At 51.9% G+C, this 18902-nt stretch overlaps 1 protein-coding gene and 1 long non-coding RNA gene across 3 annotated transcripts; one reads left to right on the forward strand and one right to left on the reverse strand.

Moving 5' to 3' along the window:
* Positions 1–303: 303 nt before the first annotated feature.
* On the forward strand, positions 304–6294 carry LOC122456558. 2 transcript variants are annotated; one of them, XR_006275490.1, is made up of 2 exons: positions 304–1063; positions 5292–6294. It is a non-coding gene; the product is annotated as an uncharacterized LOC122456558 (long non-coding RNA). The 2 variants fall into 2 exon arrangements; XR_006275491.1 differs by lacking the exon at positions 304–1063 and adding an exon at positions 4979–5102.
* Positions 3554–10043, reverse strand: LOC119841902 (MRG domain binding protein). Its single transcript, XM_038369701.2, has 5 exons — positions 9854–10043; positions 8566–8687; positions 7948–8029; positions 6280–6354; positions 3554–5001 (listed from the first exon to the last, which is right to left on the reverse strand). The coding sequence occupies exons 1-5, from the start codon at positions 10014–10016 to the stop codon at positions 4811–4813; spliced, it is 633 nt and encodes a 210-aa protein (XP_038225629.1). The 5' UTR covers positions 10017–10043; the 3' UTR covers positions 3554–4810.
* Positions 10044–18902: the final 8859 nt, after the last annotated feature.

Genomic DNA, 18902 nt, shown 5'->3' on the forward strand with positions numbered 1-18902 from the left:
CCCACCCCCCGGAAGGCAGGGGCGCTCGCCAAGCCGGCTGGCGGCGAGGCTGCTCGTTAAACGTCAACGACTGAGCCACAGGCAGGCTGCAAAACCCTTCCCGCGGCGAGAGCGAGCCTTTTTCAGCGCGCGGCCCGATCAGCCTGACAGCTCGGGGGGGGGGGGGGTCTCCCATAAAGATGCCTTGCAGGGGCCCTGGCAGAGAGCAGGCAGCCAGGAGGGCCCCAGCGCTCACCACCTTTTTTGGCCCCGCTGCCAGCGTCAATAGGAGGCTATAAAATCCAGTCCTGCAAATGCTTGTTCGACATTAATAGTGCGTAAGTGTAAGCACGTGAGTACCCCTCTGCAGGATTAGGGGTAAGGAGGTACCAGACCCCAGATTTGAATTTGACCAACTAATCATCGTCCTGTTTGAAGGGGTGGGAAAAATAAAATTAAGGGACAATGTTGAAAAGAAGCCAGAGCTTCATGAAGATGGGGGGGAAGAGGGCATCTTGCAAAATATTTTGGTATTTTTAAGGCTGATTTCCATTTTGAATTATCCTCAAAATGGGTAGTTTTCAGGTTACTCTTAAATATCCATTCTACCAGCTCAAAAAAGCAAAAATCAGAAAAATCAGCAAACCTTACACCTCCATCCACTCTTAGGTATTGTAGTGAAATGTTGCATCACCACATGGTGATGTCCTGTCATAATCACGCAGCTTTGCAAAAACATAAGAGCTGGCAAACCCTGGGATCAACCTAGCAAAAATACCTTTTTTTGGAAGGATAGTCTTGTGGTTAATGCACAGGACAACACCCCAAAGGGATTCTCCACAAGATTTTGCTACCATCATCTTCCCTCAGGATTTTTGCACTTCAGTGCATCTCCTGGTTGTCTTGACAACACCCACTCCCCTGAAAAATAATGTAGACTTCTTTGGGCTGTGCATGCTGCCTAGTGGAGGGGAAACCCTGCTTCTTTGTGCCATCACAATCTATGCACAGTTGAAGCCTGACCTTGAGCACTTTGCCATGTTCTGCATCAGGGCTGAAGCTGGTCTTGCGTGAGACACATCAGGTTTTTCATTTAATTCTGTTCCTGTTCCCCACCTGAACAGTGACAATAATTATACTTTCCTACCTAACACTAATACATATTCATAGAGAGGTTTGAGATCCTCAGATGGAAAGCACTGTAGAAATATGAATTATTATTCCTATTATACAACACTAGTGAGATCCCTCAAAGTTTGGATGGATACCTGATCTATGAATACAGTAACTCCTCACTTAACATTGTAGTTATGTTCCTGAAAAATGCAACTTTAAGTAAGATGATGTTAAACAAATCCAATTTTCCCATAAGATTTAATGTAAATGCGGGGGGTTAGGTTCCAAGGAAATTTTTTGGGGGCAGACAAAAGGCATTATATACTATACAGTACTGTACTGGTTTCAGAGTAGCAGCCGTGTTAGTCTGTATTCGCAAAAAGAAAAGGAGTACTTGTGGCACCTTAGAGACTAACAAATTTATTAGAGCATAAGCTTTCGTGAGCTACAGCTCACTTCATCGGATGCATATGCATCCGATGAAGTGAGCTGTAGCTCACGAAAGCTTATGCTCTAATAAATTTGTTAGTCTCTAAGGTGCCACAAGTACTCCTTTTCTTTTTGCGAGTACTGTACTGTGGTTGGGAAGTGCCCCTGGCTTACCCCACACAGGCACAGTCTGCTGCAGGCAAGGACACTAGGAAGCACCTTTGCAGCGGCAGCTTCCCCGGAGAAGAACAGGCACTGACTTTGCCATGGGATGCTCCAGGCCCACCTCTTCCCACTCCACCTCCTCTCTGGAGCATGCTGCATCCCCATTCCTTCCCCCGCCCCGAAAGTCCTAAGCACCTCCAAACAGCTGTTTGGCAGCACTTAGGACTTTTGGGGGGGGGGGGAGGAGTGGAGAAGCAGTGCTTCCCCGCTCCTCCCCATCCCTCCCAGAAAGTCCTAAGCGCCACCAAACAGCTGTTTGGCGTTGGGGGAAGTGCTGGGGAGGAAGCGGAGAAGAGGAACTTGTGCAATGCTCCCTTGTAGAGTCCCTGCTCTTCCACAAAATCTTACAAGCAGTGGACAAAGCAGGCAGCCAAACGACGTTATAAGGCAGCATTGTACAACTTTAAACGAGCATGTTCCCTAAGTGAGCAACGACGTAACTTTGAAACAACGTTAAGCGGGAGGACGTTAAGTGAGGAGTTGCTGTACACCCACCAGGCCCTCTCCCACTCATCCCCCACCTTTCCTTAAACAGGCCCCAGTTTCCTGCAGCTTCTTTCTCATGGTGAAAGCTAGCTGCCTGCTATACCTCACCTGGTTTGACTTGGGGCAACCAGTAGGCTTGTCAGGCATCATCCTGGGCCATATTTCCACTCTCCACCCCCCCCCCCCCCCATTGTCACTCTCTACCATGGGAGAGCCCTTCCATTTTTGCTGTGCCAGATCCCTCTCCTCTTTCTTCAGGATGAGCTGAGGCTCTTCTTGCTGCGCTCTTGTCTGTGGAGGCCAGTGTGGGGAGTAGTGAAGGCCAGCAGAAGACAGGCCTCTAGCAAACCCTCTAGCACAGTGGTTCTCAACTGTGGTCCATCGCTTGTTCAGGGAAAGCCCCTGGCGCGCCGGGCCGGTTTGTTTACCTGCCGCATCCACAGGTTCGGCCGATCACGGCTCCCAGTGGCTGCAGTTCGCTGTTCCAGGCCAATGGGAGCTGCTGGAAGCGGCGGCCAGTACATCCCTCGGCCCGCGCAGCTTCCAGCAGCTCCCATTGGCCTGGAGCAGCGAACCGCAGCCACTGGGAGCCATGATCGGCTGAATCTGCGGACGTGGCAGGTAAACAAACCGGCCCAGCCCTACAAGGGCTTTCCCTGAACACGTGGTGGACCACAGTTAAGAACCACTGCTCTAGCAGGAAACTCTATTGACCTGGAGCAAGAACAGCAGCAGGATTTGTTTTTTTCAGTCCAGCTGCCTGGACTGGGCATAGGAATCTGAGACAGGAAGGCAGAAACTTGGGAGTAGAGATCTAGGAACTAAGAGGTTAAAATAGCCTCATGAATAAGGCATGTGCTCTGGATTTTATATCTACTATGTAGTCACTTAAACACAAATGATGGGCAAAGCATGTGCTGTGCTGTCTCAGCTGCCTGTTTAGCAGCAGTAAACCAAATGTAACAGATTGCCAGAGCTCTGCAATTGGCTCATCCATGGATCTCAGTAAAGGCAAAGACGTTTTGATACAGGACCACATACCAGTTATTGGTGCCACTGTTTAACCAAAACAAGCCAAATCCATTTCTCCGTTGTTCAAAACAGGGGAAAGGAAGGAGGAGCCACAATTTCCAACATAAAGACACTTCTGAAAGTCCTCTAAGCACCTATCAGCATCTTTAGGATCCTAAGTATATTTTAAATAACGGTCCTAAGCCTGTTTTTTTAGCTAGTTTTCACAATGATCAACTAATAAAACACGAGCCAAACTATGAGAGTCGCACTTCTTCAAGCAGATGACAATGCTGCATGACAAAAGTGTTGGGCTATTTTTTTATTTAACAGTAAAGTTCATACTGTGAAGATATAACCCAATAACATTTCAGACTGCTTCATTCAGCAGTTTAACATGGACTTGTTAAAATCAGTATGTCAGGAAGAGGGAAGGGAGAAAATGGGGGAATTGATCATTTCTGACAATTCAAAAAATAGTAACTGCTACTAATTCTCAATACTCTAGCATATAAGACTGAAAATAAGTTTCAAAATACCAGTAGGAGTCTGAACTAAAACTACTCCAGGAAAGTACAACAGCACAAGATTAAGGTTTTACAATATTATTTCCATTTAACAGCTCTTTGTAAAAATAGCTTTTTTAAAAAAAATTGACTTAAATAGTGAAATACAAAAACAACTGTTATGTACACTATTACAGTGCAACTGGATGAGGCAGTATCTCCAGGTTCTTGCATAGCGCAGTGGATCCCTTTCATACCATGTGGCACTACTGGACATGTTAGTTTAAGCCACTTATGAGGACTTCTGTCTAGAAACATTTAACATCTTCCTTTATTTACAGTATGTACTTAAAGGTTGAAAAATAAATTATACCACACTAAGTCTCCAAGAGACAGAGGGTTTACTTTTCCCCTCAAACAGAACAGTAAGAAAGAATGCTTCACTTCAGATCTATATTTAATGTGCTAGCTTTTAGTTTTACTGGACCAACAAAGCTAGACATTTAATAGAAAAAGGTGTTCTTGCTATAAAATGCTACCAGTAAAATGTCCTAAGAACAGTAACCCACCAAGGGGACGTAATAGTCACCAAAAAGAGCAATACAAAAAAGACAGAAAAGAGATCCAAACTTTAAATAAATGACCTAAGCTTTTCAAGAACTGAGGCTCCTTGTTCCGCCAAGAGCTTATTTCACAAACTGTGTTAACACAGTGTGTGTGTGTGTGTGTGCATGCATTACTAATATTTTAAAATGCCACCACTTGACTTAAGTACACACATGCTGCTTGTAAAGCTGCCAACTCTCTCCTTCAGTATCCTGAGAACGTGGCCATTGATTAGCTATGCAATACTGACCAGCAAGCAACTCGTTACAAGAGAAGACACGCAAACCCACGTCCACACACAATGACAATGTGCTGAAGCTTTTAATATCTAGGTCAAATAGTTTTTTCTCCACCTAACAAATCTTTATAACAACTTTCTTTCTCTCCTATTCCATTCTACTGTTCCCTTCCCTGGTTCTATAGTTAAAAGCACCTGTCTTTCACTGTATTCTCTATGTTCTACGCCGTTTTGCAGCACTTGGACTGGAGGGATTGCTGTTTGCATTTAAGACCTTTTCAGTGACTCTGTTACGTTTCCTTTTATCAGCTCCTTCTTTGGACCCAGAATCTGATGAACTCCTTTCTTTCTCTTTGCTGCTTGGTTTTTCAGCTGCTTTTCCCAAGTTTCCTGAAGGTGCATAAACTGAAAAGGGATCAAAGCAATGACTCCAAATCAGGCTCATATGAACAATTTATTTATACTATATAGCAATTTTCAAACTGATTAAGCCTCACAACATCCTTGTAAGTATGCAAGTATTCTCTGCATTTTATGGAGAAAAAAGTTATGTAAAATGAATACCTTCTTTTCATGATTTGTCCTAAAAATGCTGCACACACTTTGATAAATCAATTAAAAATAGTAGTATAATCCACTAAACTAGATTATATTGCAATAATTTTTGTTTATTCTAATGAACTTCTACTTTACAGGGCACCTGGTCAACCTATGAAATTCATTGTCATTGAAGGTCATTGAGGTAAATATTGTAGCTGGATTTTAAAAATAAACAATTATTTTATGATATAACTGGATAATTTCATGAGCACTAACAATGGGCTTGATCTTGCTCTTATTAACATGAAAAGCAAAATCCTCACTGATTGCAGTAATACAAGGTCCAATATAAAGTGATGAGAGAAATCACATCTCATGTGTCTGGGAGGAAGCTGGTCACCTTCAGAGATAAGAATGGAGTTCCCCTGCTTCAGCACTGTATGGCACTGCACAACTAAGGTGGGAGCCAAAAGTAATTCCTCTGAAATATCAGATACTGGCAACTGCTGCAAGCAGGATGCCAAAATAGGTGAACCAACTAATGTGGTACTACAAGGATTCCTCCCATTGATGATATAGTGTCTGCCATCTGTTTCAGTTTCACAAACTAGGGATACTGTTATATCCACAGCTACGGCTAGAGGATCATATAGCAGAAGACACAAGGAATATATTTTCCATCTGCACCAAGCCAGAAGATTGTGACCATTTCTTTTGAATGTGGACCTTGCTAGTGTGATCTATTTCTTTGTCATCTTGAGACTGGATTACTGCAGTGGGAGTTTTACCTCTGGCTTTAATAGGAATCAGCTATGGCCCTTTATCCTCTCCCATCCACTCCCAGAGCTCAAATCAACTGTTTGAGGACTTTGGCACTATTCCATATAACTGCAGAACCAGCAGAGGAAATTCAAATTTGTTGATTTCTAGAAAGACAGTGGTTTCTGTGCATTTTAAAAGTATTTTAGTTCTTGGCAATGGACTGATGCTCTTTTGTTCTTTAAAGATTCTATACCATATCATGCCAATTTTAAGTTTAAGGTAAGTCAAATTTTGGACCTACACCACTTGATGAAATCCATTCAGAACTGCTGTTGCCTTCCAGATAAGTGTAGCTATGAAGTATAAAAATTACAGATGTACCTTCTTCTGGGCCTGCATGAGGTTCCAACTCTTCTTTTAGTTCTTCTTTCACCTCTTCTTCAATCATTACTTTTCCTGTAAAAAGAGTTATTAAGCAGATGATGATTGTTGTTTGATAGAAGTATAACTGATCTTTTCCTGCGTTCGGCACCTCAGGATCAACTGTAAGTGCAGTGTTCAAAACTGGTCACTGTAATAGTCAACACTGACTCAAGTTAAGTAAACATGTTACTCATTACCAAAAAACAGATGGATGGAAAGAACAATTGAGCCACAATCACTGCTGACATCAAATATAAGGTAGAGTTATGGAAACAATTAGCAGGACAGATGTCACCAAAACACAGATTCCAATCATTTTTTTCTTAATAGGAACAAATATAGTAGTAACTGGGCAAAATGTTGCAATGGCTTGGACTGATGTTGCCTTTTATAAATACCGAGTGGAATATTTATTGCAGCGAGTAGTTGAGAGGCGTTCCGGTGTAGTTTAAAATCTCTTAAGCACTACTATCCTTTTTTCAGAGGTAGACATCTGAACTTCCAAGTTCCTATCTTGGATAACAGCACTGGGTACCTGATGACAAACTGGATCTTCCAAGTTTGACTGTCTTTTTTTTTTAAAAAAAAAAAAAACAGATTATTTTTTGTCGGTGGGCTACGTGTCAGTGGAGATTTCTGCTAGATCAGATTACACAGAGAGGAGCTCTAAGAATAAAGGAGTTTTGAAATTAGGCAGTCAAAGAATCATGGAGAAACATTAAATGAAGGACAGGATTAAAATTCAAAATGATCTGGACAAACTGGAGAAATGGTCTGAAGTAAATAGGATGAAATTCAATAAGGACAAGTGCAAAGTACTCCACTTAGGAAGGAACAATCAGCTGCACACATACAAAATGGGAAATTTCAGAGTAGCAGCCGTGTTAGTCTGTATTCGCAAAAAGAAAAGGAGTACTTGTGGCACCTTAGAGACTAACAAATTTATTAGAGCATAAACTTTCGTGAGCTACAGCATCCGATGAAGTGAGCTGTAGCTCACGAAAGCTTATGCTCTAATAAATTTGTTAGTCTCTAAGGTGCCACAAGTACTCCTTTTCTTTTTTTGAAAATGGGAAATGACTGCCTAGGAAGGAGTACTGCAGAAAGGGATCTGGGAGTCATAGTGGATCACAAGCTAAACATGTTTAACTGAGTTTAAACTCCATGACCATCATTTTAAACACAAAGGATCTATCCTGGCAAACACAGTCAGACATAGTGTTTACTACCAATGGTAGTCTTACTAAAGCATGCAACTTTGCCTCACCCCCAAAATGAATAAACCTTTAACCATCTGCATATGATTCCAAAGGACCAAATTTTGATCTCCTTGCAGCACATAGCAGCCCCCACTCCCCTGCACTAAGTGGGAGACCTGTGTACTCAACCAAAGGGAGAGTTGGATTTAAATAGTGTAAATAGAATGTCTGTGTATCAGAGATCCCATGTATGTTAACCTTTCTACTGTTTTCCATGCCCCTGATTATTACCACAATCCAGTGATATGAAACACTAGCATCAGGTTGTTACATCATTACTTCTTCCCTTCTTCTGGAGTTAAAGTTGGCTAATCATACCTACACTTGATTAGAGCATCCCAATGTAAAAGCTAGTATCAGATCTCACCTTCTTTCACTTCTTGGATAATTTCCTCAGGCAGGATGAAGTTTTTCTCTGAATTAGGGAAGGGCAGAATCTCAGATTCATGCTTTTAAAAGAAAAGAAAAAATTATTTTGTATGATTTTGTTAGAACTATCAGCTCAGATTTTCTAAACAAACGCCTGAGTAATTTCATACACAGGAAAAGATCAAATAATTAATAATAGCGTATCTGAATCTGAGGTTAGGAGTTCCAAAAGGGTTATCGAAGGGCAAGATATAGGATGTGAGGGTGACAATGCATTTCTCAGCCCTGATCTTGCAAACACTTGTGCATTCTTAACTTTATACATGTCAGTAAGACTATTTGAATGTATAAAGTTAAGCATGTGCCTAAGTATTTACTAGATCAGGGCCTACAGAACTAGAAATTTTACATCAAACGAAGAGCACAGGATAGAAGAAATAATGGGCTTAATTTTCCTCTCTCCGATAGTAGTTTTACACAGGTGAAATGCCACTGACCTCACAGGAGTCACCTAATTTACACCAATGTAAGAATCAGGCCCAACGAGTATGACATATCAAAGCTGCTGAAATCTACTGGAAATCAGGATTCCCCAATGCCAATCTTCTGTACTCACTAGTGCTTGCATGTCATACATGGTGCTCAAATGATCCCAAATCACTCTGGAGGAAATCTGACGTCCGATATTCTGACTGAATTTATCTCGGATACAAATCATGTGAAAGTGGCGATTCACACCTGAGGGAAGGCAGGAAAAAGCACAATCAACAACATTCGCTAAGATGTACGTGTATCACGCCACCGAATAAGTAACTGCGACAGATCTGTGCAAGTCTACTTGTTAAAATCCAGGCTGTGTAATATGGGTCTTCTCCCATGCTTAGAGCACAGACACAGGTAGGACAGAGGCAAGGAAGAGTGGAAGCTACAAAGGGACAGGTTGATAAACAGTAAGTAAACTTTTTTTTCTGGATTTTTCACTTGCACCTAACAACCCCCCCAAGGCTACAGAGATGATGCCTCATGGCCTCGAGAAAGAAAAGGAGGACTTGTGGTACCTTAGAGACTAACACGTTTATTTGAGCATAAGCTTTCGTGAGTTACAGCTCACTTCATCGGACGCATTCGGTATTTTCCACCGAATGCATCCGACGAAGCGAGCCGTCGCTCACGAAAGCTTATGCTCAAATAAACGTGTTAGTCTCTAAGGTGCCACAAGTCCTCCTTTTCTTTTTGCGAATACAGACCAACACGGCTGCTCCTCTCAAACCTGTCATTGCCTCTAGGTCCCCGTGACAAGGAACAAGGATGGGGCGAAGACCTGACCCCTTTTGCCCCACACTTTCTTGCACTCCCTTCTAGCCAAGGCTAGGGAGGGAAAGGACACCCCAGCACTAGTCCCCTGCCTTGCTAAGTTTTCCCTGTATTCAGAACTCCTGCCCTACCCATATTTTTGCATGTAAAAATCCCTACCCACGGGGGGCCGGGCTTGTTTCAGGCCCCCCCTATAAAAAGACAAGCTTGGTTCTTGTCCTCTGCTCCCGTAAGGGCAGATTTCCCCCCCCCCATGAAGACTGCTCATGGCTGGATGTGGGTGCGTTGCCCCACGGGGCCCGCCAAAGGGGAGGTCCCCCCCACTTACAGGCCCCCCCAAAGGAGGGGCGGTGGCCGGAGGAAAAGCGCCGTGGGGGGAGGATGGGGGCTCGGGGGGAGGCGCGGAAGTGGGAGCCGGGGGACGAACAGCACCATCCCCTCCCCCCCGCCCCGGGCGCTGCCCGCGGGCGGCCACTAGGGGCAGCGCGGGGCCCTGAGTCAGGCAGCTCCCGAGCCTCCGCCAGCCCCGGTCCTCCTCCCCGGCCGGCGCCTCTACTCGAGGCCGGGGTCTGGCCGCGGCCTGCTCTCACCTACGGGCTTGTGGCCCAGCATGGCGTGGAAGAGGCAGACCTCCACCTCGGGACTCCACACCACCGCCTCCTCGGCCGGCGCGCCGGGCTCCGGGGCCGCCCCTCCCGCGGGCACGGGGGGCTTCTCCGCGCCGCCGGCCGAGCCGCCCTCCGCCTCGCCCATCGCCCCCAGAAGCGCGGCCGCCGCGGCCCCGGCTGCACGGCGCCGCAGCGCCCCCTGGCGGCCGCCCCCTGCCTCCGCCCCGGCTTCTGCGCTGCTCCTGGCGGCCGCCCCGATCCCTGCAATGGGGGGTCAGCGGCTGCTCCCTGCCCCTCAGCCCTGGTGCCCCCTGGCGGCCGCCCCGATCCCTGCAATGGGGGGGTCAGCGGCTGTTCCCTGCCCCTCAGCCCTGGCGCCCCCTGGCGGCCGCCCCGATCCCTGCAATGGGGGGGTCAGCGGCTGCTCCCTGCCCCTCAGCCCTGGCGCCCCCTGGCGGCCGCCCCGATCCCTGCAATGCGGGGGGTCAGCGGCTGCTCCCTGCCCCTCAGCCCTGGCGCCCCCTGGCGGCCGCCCCGATCCCTGCAATGGGGGGGTCAGCGGCTGCTCCCTGCCCCTCAGCCCTGGCGCCCCCTGGCGGCCGCCCCGATCCCTGCAATGGGGGGTCAGCGGCTGCTCCCTGCCCCTCAACCCTGGCGCCCCCTGGCGGCCGCCCCGATCCCTGCAATGGGGGGGGTCAGCGGCTGCTCCCTGCCCCTCAGATCTGGTGCCCCCTGGCGGCCGCCCCAATCCCTGCAATGGGGGGGTCAGCGGCAGCTCCCTGCCCCTCAGGCCTGGTGCCCCCTGGCGGCCGCCCCGATCCCTGCAATGCGGGGGGTCAGCGGCTGCTCCCTGCCCCTCAGCCCTGGCGCCCCCTGGCGGCCGCCCCGATCCCTGCAATGCGGGGGGTCAGCGGCTGCTCCCTGCCCCTCAGCCCTGGTGCCCCCTGGCGGCCGCCCCGATCCCTGCAATGTGGGGGTCAGCGGCTGCTCCCTGCCCCTCAGCCCTGGCGCCCCCTGGCGGCCGCCCCGATCCCTGCAATGGGGGGTCAGCGGCTGCTCCCTGCCCCTCAGCCCTGGCGCCCCCTGGCGGCCGCCCCGATCCCTGCAATGGGGGGGTCAGCGGCTGTTCCCTGCCCCTCAGCCCTGGTGCCCCCTCGCGGCCGCCCCGATCCCTGCAATGGGGGGGTCAGCGGCTGTTCCCTGCCCCTCAGCCCTGGTGCCCCCTGGCGGCCGCCCCGATCCCTGCAATGGGGGGGTCAGCGGCTGCTCCCTGCCCCTCAGCCCTGGTGCCCCCTGGCGGCCGCCCCGATCCCTGCAATGGGGGGGTCAGCGGCTGCTCCCTGCCCCTCAGCCCTGGCGCCCCCTGGCGGCCGCCCCGATCCCTGCAATGGGGGGGTCAGCGGCTGTTCCCTGCCCCTCAGCCCTGGCGCCCCCTGGCGGCCGCCCCGATCCCTGCAATGGGGGGGTCAGCGGCTGCTCCCTGCCCCTCAGCCCTGGTGCCCCCTGGCGGCCGCCCCGATCCCTGCAATGGGGGGGTCAGCGGCTGCTCCCTGCCCCTCAACCCTGGTGCCCCCTGGCGGCCGCCCCGATCCCTCCAATGTGGGGGTCAGCGGCTGCTCCCTGCCCCTCAGATCTGGTGCCCCCTGGCGGCCGCCCCGATCCCTGCAATGGGGGGGTCAGCGGCTGCTCCCTGCCCCTCAGCCCTGGTGCCCCCTGGCGGACGCCCCGATCCCTGCAATGGGGGGGGTCAGCGGCTGCTCCCTGCCCCTCAGATCTGGTGCCCCCTGGCGGCCGCCCCGATCCCTGCAATGGGGGGGTCAGCGGCAGCTCCCTGCCCCTCAGGCCTGGTGCCCCCTGGCGGCCGCCCCGATCCCTGCAATGGGGGGGGTCAGCGGCTGCTCCCTGCCCCTCAGATCTGGTGCCCCCTGGCGGCCGCCCCGATCCGTGCAATGGGGGGGTCAGCGGCTGCTCCCTGCCCCTCAGCCCTGGTGCCCCCTGGCGGACGCCCCGATCCCTGCAATGGGGGGGGTCAGCGGCTGCTCCCTGCCCCTCAGATCTGGTGCCCCCTGGCGGCCGCCCCAATCCCTGCAATGGGGGGGTCAGCGGCAGCTCCCTGCCCCTCAGGCCTGGTGCCCCCTGGCGGCCGCCCCGATCCCTGCAATAGGGGGGTCAGCGGCTGCTCCCTGCCCCTCAGCCCTGGTGCCCCCTGGCGGCCGCCCCGATCCCTGCAATGCGGGGGGTCAGCGGCTGCTCCCTGCCCCTCAGGCCTGGTGCCCCCTGGCGGCCGCCCCGATCCCTGCAATAGGGGGGTCAGCGGCTGCTCCCTGCCCCTCAGATCTGGTGCCCCCTGGCGGCCGCCCCGATCCCTGCAATGGGGGGGTCAGCGGCAGCTCCCTGCCCCTCAGCCCTGGTGCCCCCTGGCGGCCGCCCCGATCCCTGCAATGGGGGGGTCAGCGGCTGCTCCCTGCCCCTCAGATCTGGTGCCCCCTGGCGGCCGCCCCGATCCCTGCAATGGGGGGGTCAGCGGCTGCTCCCTGCCCCTCAGCCCTGGCGCCCCCTGGCGGCCGCCCCGATCCCTGCAATAGGGGGGTCAGCGGCTGCTCCCTTCCCCTCAGCCCTGGTGCCCCCTCGCGGCCGCCCCGATCCCTGCAATGGGGGGGGTCAGCGGCTGCTCCCTGCCCCTCAGCCCTGGTGCCCCCTGGCGGCCGCCCCGATCCCTGCAATGGGGGGGTCAGCGGCTGCTCCCTGCCCCTCAGCCCTTGTGCCCCCTCGCGGCCGCCCCGATCCCTGCAATGGGGGGGTCAGCGGCTGATCTCTGCCCCTCAGCCCTGGTGCCCCCTGGTGGCCCCCCCGATCCCTGCAATGGGGGGGTCAGCGGCTGCTCCCTGCCCCTCAGCCCTGGTGCCCCCTGGCGGCCGCCCCGATCCCTGCAATGCGGGGGTCAGCGGCTGCTCCCTGCACCTCAGATCTCGTGCCCCCTGGCGGCCGCCCCGATCCCTGCAATGCAGGGGGTCAGCGGCTGCTCCCTGCCCCTCAGCCCTGGCGCCCCCTGGCGGCCGCCCCGATCCCTGCAATGGGGGGGTCAGCGGCTGCTCCCTGCCCCTCAGCCCTGGTGCCCCCTGGCGGCCGCCCCGATCCCTGCAATGGGGGGGTCAGCGGCTGCTCCCTGCCCCTCAGCCCTGGTGCCCCCTGGCGGCCGCCCCGATCCCTGCAATGGGGGGGTCAGCGGCTGCTCCCTGTCCCTCAGATCTGGTGCCCCCTGGCGGCCGCCCCGATCCCTGCAATAGGGGGGTCAGCGGCTGCTCCCTGCCCCTCAGCCCTGGTGCCCCCTGGCGGCCGCCCCGATCCCTGCAATGGGGGGTTCAGCGGCTGCTCCCTGCCCCTCAGCCCTGGTGCCCCCTGGCGGCCGCCCCGATCCCTGCAATGGGGGGGTCAGCGGCTGCTCCCTGCCCCTCAGCCCTGGTGCCCCCTGGCGGCCTCCCCGATCCCTGCAATGGGGGGGTCAGCGGCTGCTCCCTGCCCCTCAGCCCTGGTGCCCCCTGGCAGCCGCCCCGATCCCTGCAATGGGGGGGTCAGCGGCTGCTCCCTGCCCCTCAGATCTGGTGCCCCCTGGCGGCCGCCCCGATCCCTGCAATAGGGGGGTCAGCGGCTGCTCCCTGCCCCTCAGATCTGGTGCCCCCTGGCGGCCGCCCCGATCCCTGCAATGCGGGGGGTCAGCGGCTGCTCCCTGCCCCTCAGCCCTGGTGCCCCCTGGCGGCCGCCACGATCCCTGCAATGGGGGGGTCAGCGGCTGCTCCCTGCCCCTCAGCCCTGGTGCCCCCTGGCGGCCGCCACGATCCCTGCAATGGGGGGGTCAGCGGCTGCTCCCTGCCCCTCAGCCCTGGTGACCCCTGGCGGCCGCCCCGATCCCTGCAATGCGGGGGGTCAGCGGCTGCTCCCTGCCCCTCAGCCCTGGTGACCCCTGGCGGCCGCCCCGATCCCTGCAATAGGGGGGTCAGCGGCTGCTCCCTGCCCCTCAGGCCTGGTGCCCCCTGGCGGCCGCCCCGATCCCTGCAATGGGGGGGTCAGCGGCAGCTCCCTGCCCCTCAGATCTGGTGCCCCCTGGCGGCCGCCCCGATCCCTGCAATGGGGGGGTCAGCGGCTGCTCCCTGCCCCTCAGCCCTGGTGCCCCCTGGCGGCCGCCCCGATCCCTGCAATGCGGGGGGTCAGCGGCTGCTCCCTGCCCCTCAGGCCTGGTGCCCCCTGGCGGCCGCCCCGATCCCTGCAATGGGGGGGTCAGCGGTAGCTCCCTGCCCCTCAGATCTGGCGCCCCCTGGCGGCCGCCCCGATCCCTGCAATAGGGGGGTCAGCGGCTGCTCCCTGCCCCTCAGCCCTTGTGCCCCCTGTCGGCCGCCCCGATCCCTGCAATGGGGTGGGGTCAGCGGCAGCTCCCTGCCCCTCAGCCCTGGTGCCCCCTGGTGGCCGCCCCGATCCCTGCAATGCAGGGAGTCAGCGGCTGCTCCCTGCCCCTCAGATCTGGTGACCCCTGGCGGCCGCCCCGATCCCTGCAATGCCGGGGGTCAGCGGCTGCTCCCTGCCCCTCAGATCTGGTGCCCCCTGGCGGCCGCCCCGATCCCTGCAATGCGGGGGTCAGCGGCTGCTCCCTGCCCCTCAGTCCTGGTGCCCCCTGGCGGCCGCCCCGATCCCTGCAATGGGGGGGTCAGCGGCAGCTCCCTGCCCCTCAGCCCTGGTGCCCCCTGGCGGCCATCTCAATCCCTGCAATGCGGGGGGTCAGCGGCTGCTCCCTTCCCCTCAGATCTGGTGACCCCTGGCGGCCGCCCCGATCCCTGCAATGGGGGGTCAGCGGCTGCTCCCTGCCCCTCAGCCCTGGTGCCCCCTGGCGGCCACCCCGATCCCTGCAATGCGGGGGGTCAGCGGCTGCTCCCTGCCCCTCAGATCTGGTGCCCCCTGGCGGCCGCCCCGATCCCTGCAATGGGGGAGGGTCAGCGGCTGCTCCCTGCCCCTCAGATCTGGTGACCCCTGGCGGCCGCCCCGATCCCTGCAATGCGGGGGTCAGCGGCTGCTCCCTGCCCCTCAGATCTGGTGACCCTTTGGCGGCCGCCCCGATCCCTGCAATGGGGGGGGGTCAGCGGCTGCTCCCTGCTTCTCAGCCCTGATGTCCCCTGGCAGCTGCCCCAATCCGTGCAATGGCGGGGCAAGGGGTAGGGTCAGTAGCTGCTCCCTGCCCCTCAGCTCTGGCGGCCACCGTGATCCCTGCAATGGGGGGGTCAGCAGCTGCTCCCTGTTTCTCAGTCCTGGTGCCCCCAGGCGGCTGCCCCAATTCCTGCAATGGGGGTTCAGCCCTGCTTCTGCCTGGCGGTACTTCTTGCCCCTTTTCTCTGGCGTCTACCCCGATCCCTGCAATGGGGGCTCAGTGCTGCTTCCCCCTGGCATCTCTTCTTGCCCCTCATTTCTGATGGCTGCCTTGGGCTCTCCACATTTGGGGTCTATAACTGGGCCTGAGTCCCAGCTGGGAGCTTAGATCCTCCAGGAGAGGGTGAGGGGGCCAGTCTGGCTGCCTTCTCAGAACTAGCTCCTTCTTGGGTTGCAAGCCCTGGGGTTCCTGAGGCACTGGGGATTGGGGGGGTCATCTCTCTTCGATGCCCTCAGTCCACATCAGACCTGTGGGGTCTAGTTCAGGCCTGTCTCTTGAACAAAGGCCTTGGGATTTCTGAAACCCAGCCCCAGGCTATGTCAAGTTGGGCACCAAAACCAAGCTCAGAGCAGTGGGCACAGCTGAAAATCTTGGTTTTTAGCCCTGTCTACAATACAGTAGCATGGCTGCACTCTGAATTCTTCCTCGACTTAGCTGCATCTACAGTGGGGGTTAGGTCGACCTAACTAGGTGCTCAGGAAGCAAAATGTTTCACAGTCCTAAGCAATGTAGCTAGGTTGATCTAATTTTAAGCTTAGACCAGGCCTCAGTCTCTCTGTCTCCGTAAGATGCGGATAATTAGTAGTTTAACTACCTCTGAGCCCACTTATGGGAAGTCCTAATGAATTTAAGAGAAAATAACTTTCCTAGAGGTTTTTTGAACCAGCATAAAGATTTTACTATACAAAATTCTCTCTCTTCAATAGGCTGGTATAAAGGTATCTATAGATGGGTTCTCATTCTCTATTAAATTCCACAGTTTTTAGAGTAGTTTCTATAGAACCCTACAATGTTCATCCCTATTCATTTTTATCAGATGTTTCTCTCAGGGGTACAATATTATCATTATTTGTATTCCAGTAGAACTGAGAGGCCCCAGTTGAAGGTACTGGTGTTAGGTGCTGTGCACATACATAGTAGGAGACAGTCCCTTCACCAAAGAGCTTACATTTTAGATAGGCAAGACAGACAAAGGATGCAGGTGAAGGAGAGAAGTGAAGTGACTACTCCAAGATCACAATGCAGGTTAGTGGCAGAGGTGGGAATAGATCCCAGTTCTCCAGAGTCACAGGTCAATGCTGTTTTAACTAGATCACCCAGCTCCCCATATTGTGCAAGTTAATATTTCTAAAGCACTCAGATGTCTTTTGATACAAGACACTAGTTAAATCCAAAGTTACACTAGGGATGGGTATAGTCTGTTAGCACTAGGTAAGGAATAAAGTATCAGAATAACAGTTCATGATAGGATTGAAGTGTCACACCTGCAGCTGATACATTTTGAAATATGCTTAAAATGAAGGAACTGCTTAGCTGCTGAGAATTCTGAAAGGGGAGGTCACTGTTGCCTCGTGAGACAGTTGTTACCCAAAACATTCCATTCAGGAAAATGTGATAATATATCATCCCTTCTGTGTTGTCTTTTCTCCTTTTTATTATTAGGTATACAGACATGAAACAGCCTCTCTGTTGCTAAGGTGATCAGGTCTTCCTGCTGCTTATTTCTCTCTTGAAATCTTAATCCTCTTTGTGACATTAAAATAATTTCCACAGCAAATAACTGTGATCACAAACACAGGATTACTATTTCATGTGAATAATAAACCGCAGGAGCAGATATTCACAAGCACAAAGGCCCTAGTAAATTACCCTAGTAATAAAAACTATGAAGAAAAAACTCATATGAGTTTATCATAAAAAGTATTCCACAATAGAAAGTTTCCGTTTCCACTGTGTCTGATTGTCAAGAACTGTCCAGCTCAACTAACCTTTGTTACAATGGCGACTGATACTCTATACAAACCTAAAAAAGGTTAAAGGATTAGATAAAACATTTAGAGGTGGATCAAAACCAGAACCTCAAATCTACACTCTTTTGAATATTGGGTAGATGGGGTTTTTGGATTTGAACCCCTGGATCCAGTTCCTCATTTCAGTCTGGAGTCTGGGTAGGATTTCAAGATGGAAAGGGCCTATTTTCCCAGTTGCAGATGCTATTGAAATCCCACAAGAACACCTATTTCTGTGAGCTCTCAACCCAGAATGGCAGAAATCTTGCAAGAACAATTTTTCCCCATGAGATTTTCACTGTTTAAGATGGTGAAAATTTCCTGAGATACCTAATCCACCCATCACCCTCTCTGTATCAATATAGGTTTCAGAGTAGCAGCCGTGTTAGTCTGTATTCGCAAAAAGAAAAGGAGTACTTGTGGCACCTTAGAGACTAACAAATTTATTAGAGCATAAGCTTTCGTGAGCTACAGCTCACTTCATCGGATGCATTTGGTGGAAAAAACATAGTGCATCAACCACTGGAGAGCTGTGATTTCACAATGATTTCACCATTTTGATCTAAAATCAATCATCTGCAGTTCACAAGATTTTGGTGTACTTGAACCCAACTTAGTACCCTTGTCCTGATCCAAACTCCACCCCGATCTTGACCCTTAAACTAATTTGGCTCCAGATCTGTTTTAATCTGTCGATTTGATCTTTGCTGCTGCCAAATCGTCGAGTGGAACTACAAAGAGGATTATGAATTCATGTGATGACTAAACAGCAGAAGCAAATAAGTTCCTGAGCAACAAAGTCTTGTTTTCATACATATGTTCCAAGGAGTAAAAAAATGAAGAAATAAAGGCAAATAAATTATAGAGTAACAGAATTGTTCCGCAACTGAATGTTTTTCAAAGTTTTCCAGGAGTCGCTTTGTTATTTTTAAAAATCTTCATGAAATACCTAGCTCAGTTAAAATACTATTCAGCTTTCTAAATGTGTCAAATTGTTCTTCTGCTTAAAGACTATTATAAAGCAGGAATCATTGTGTCAGTCTAGATAGCAATTTTTATGTCATTAAGTTCTGATGACATTTGAAACACAGAGTTGTGTACCTGAAAAATGTGTGGCTACCTCTGAAAGTATAACAACACAATTTTTTTAAAAAAATGTAATTTGAGAGAAAGGGTTTGTGTATTCAAGTATTTATTTCTATTTTAATGGAAGATAATTCTATTTCTTTGTATTTGTATTTACACTTTCTGGGCTATTTCAAAGCTTCTGAGAAACATTTATGAAGCCATAATAACATTGTGCATAGCCATTTTATTGATTATGACCAGATTTAGAATTTTTAATTTTGGACAGTTTTTTTTTCCCTATTGACAGATGTGGCCCTCCTCCTTTCCCTATGAGGTCTTGATTCTAATATTTTTAAACAGACATTGGCAATGTAGGACAACCATAATTCTCATGATTTCCCCCTACCTTTTTAGAGCCCAGTCTTTCTCCTGATCAAATCAAAAGCAAAATTCCAATTGACTTTAGTGGGAGCTGAGGGTACTCCGCATTTTGCAGAAATAGGTTAGATTCCTCAGGAGAAACAGGACAGTGCAGTTTGACATTTCATAAGAGTTCTCAGTTTGAACAACTCAGAAATATGCTTAGCATTTGGCATCCTCTTTAGAAGCATCAGCTTTCTGGGGTGAGTAATATGGCTACAACTATTTCTGTCACAGGTTTAGAACACCATGTGCTCATACTTTTAACAAAATAAGAGCTTCGTTTTTGAATACTGAAGAATTTTGTATGTGTTGCATGAATGGCTATTAAAGGCACGTC

Source organism: Dermochelys coriacea, chromosome 13, assembly GCF_009764565.3.
Source record: "Dermochelys coriacea isolate rDerCor1 chromosome 13, rDerCor1.pri.v4, whole genome shotgun sequence".
Lineage (NCBI taxonomy): Eukaryota > Metazoa > Chordata > Testudines > Dermochelyidae > Dermochelys > Dermochelys coriacea.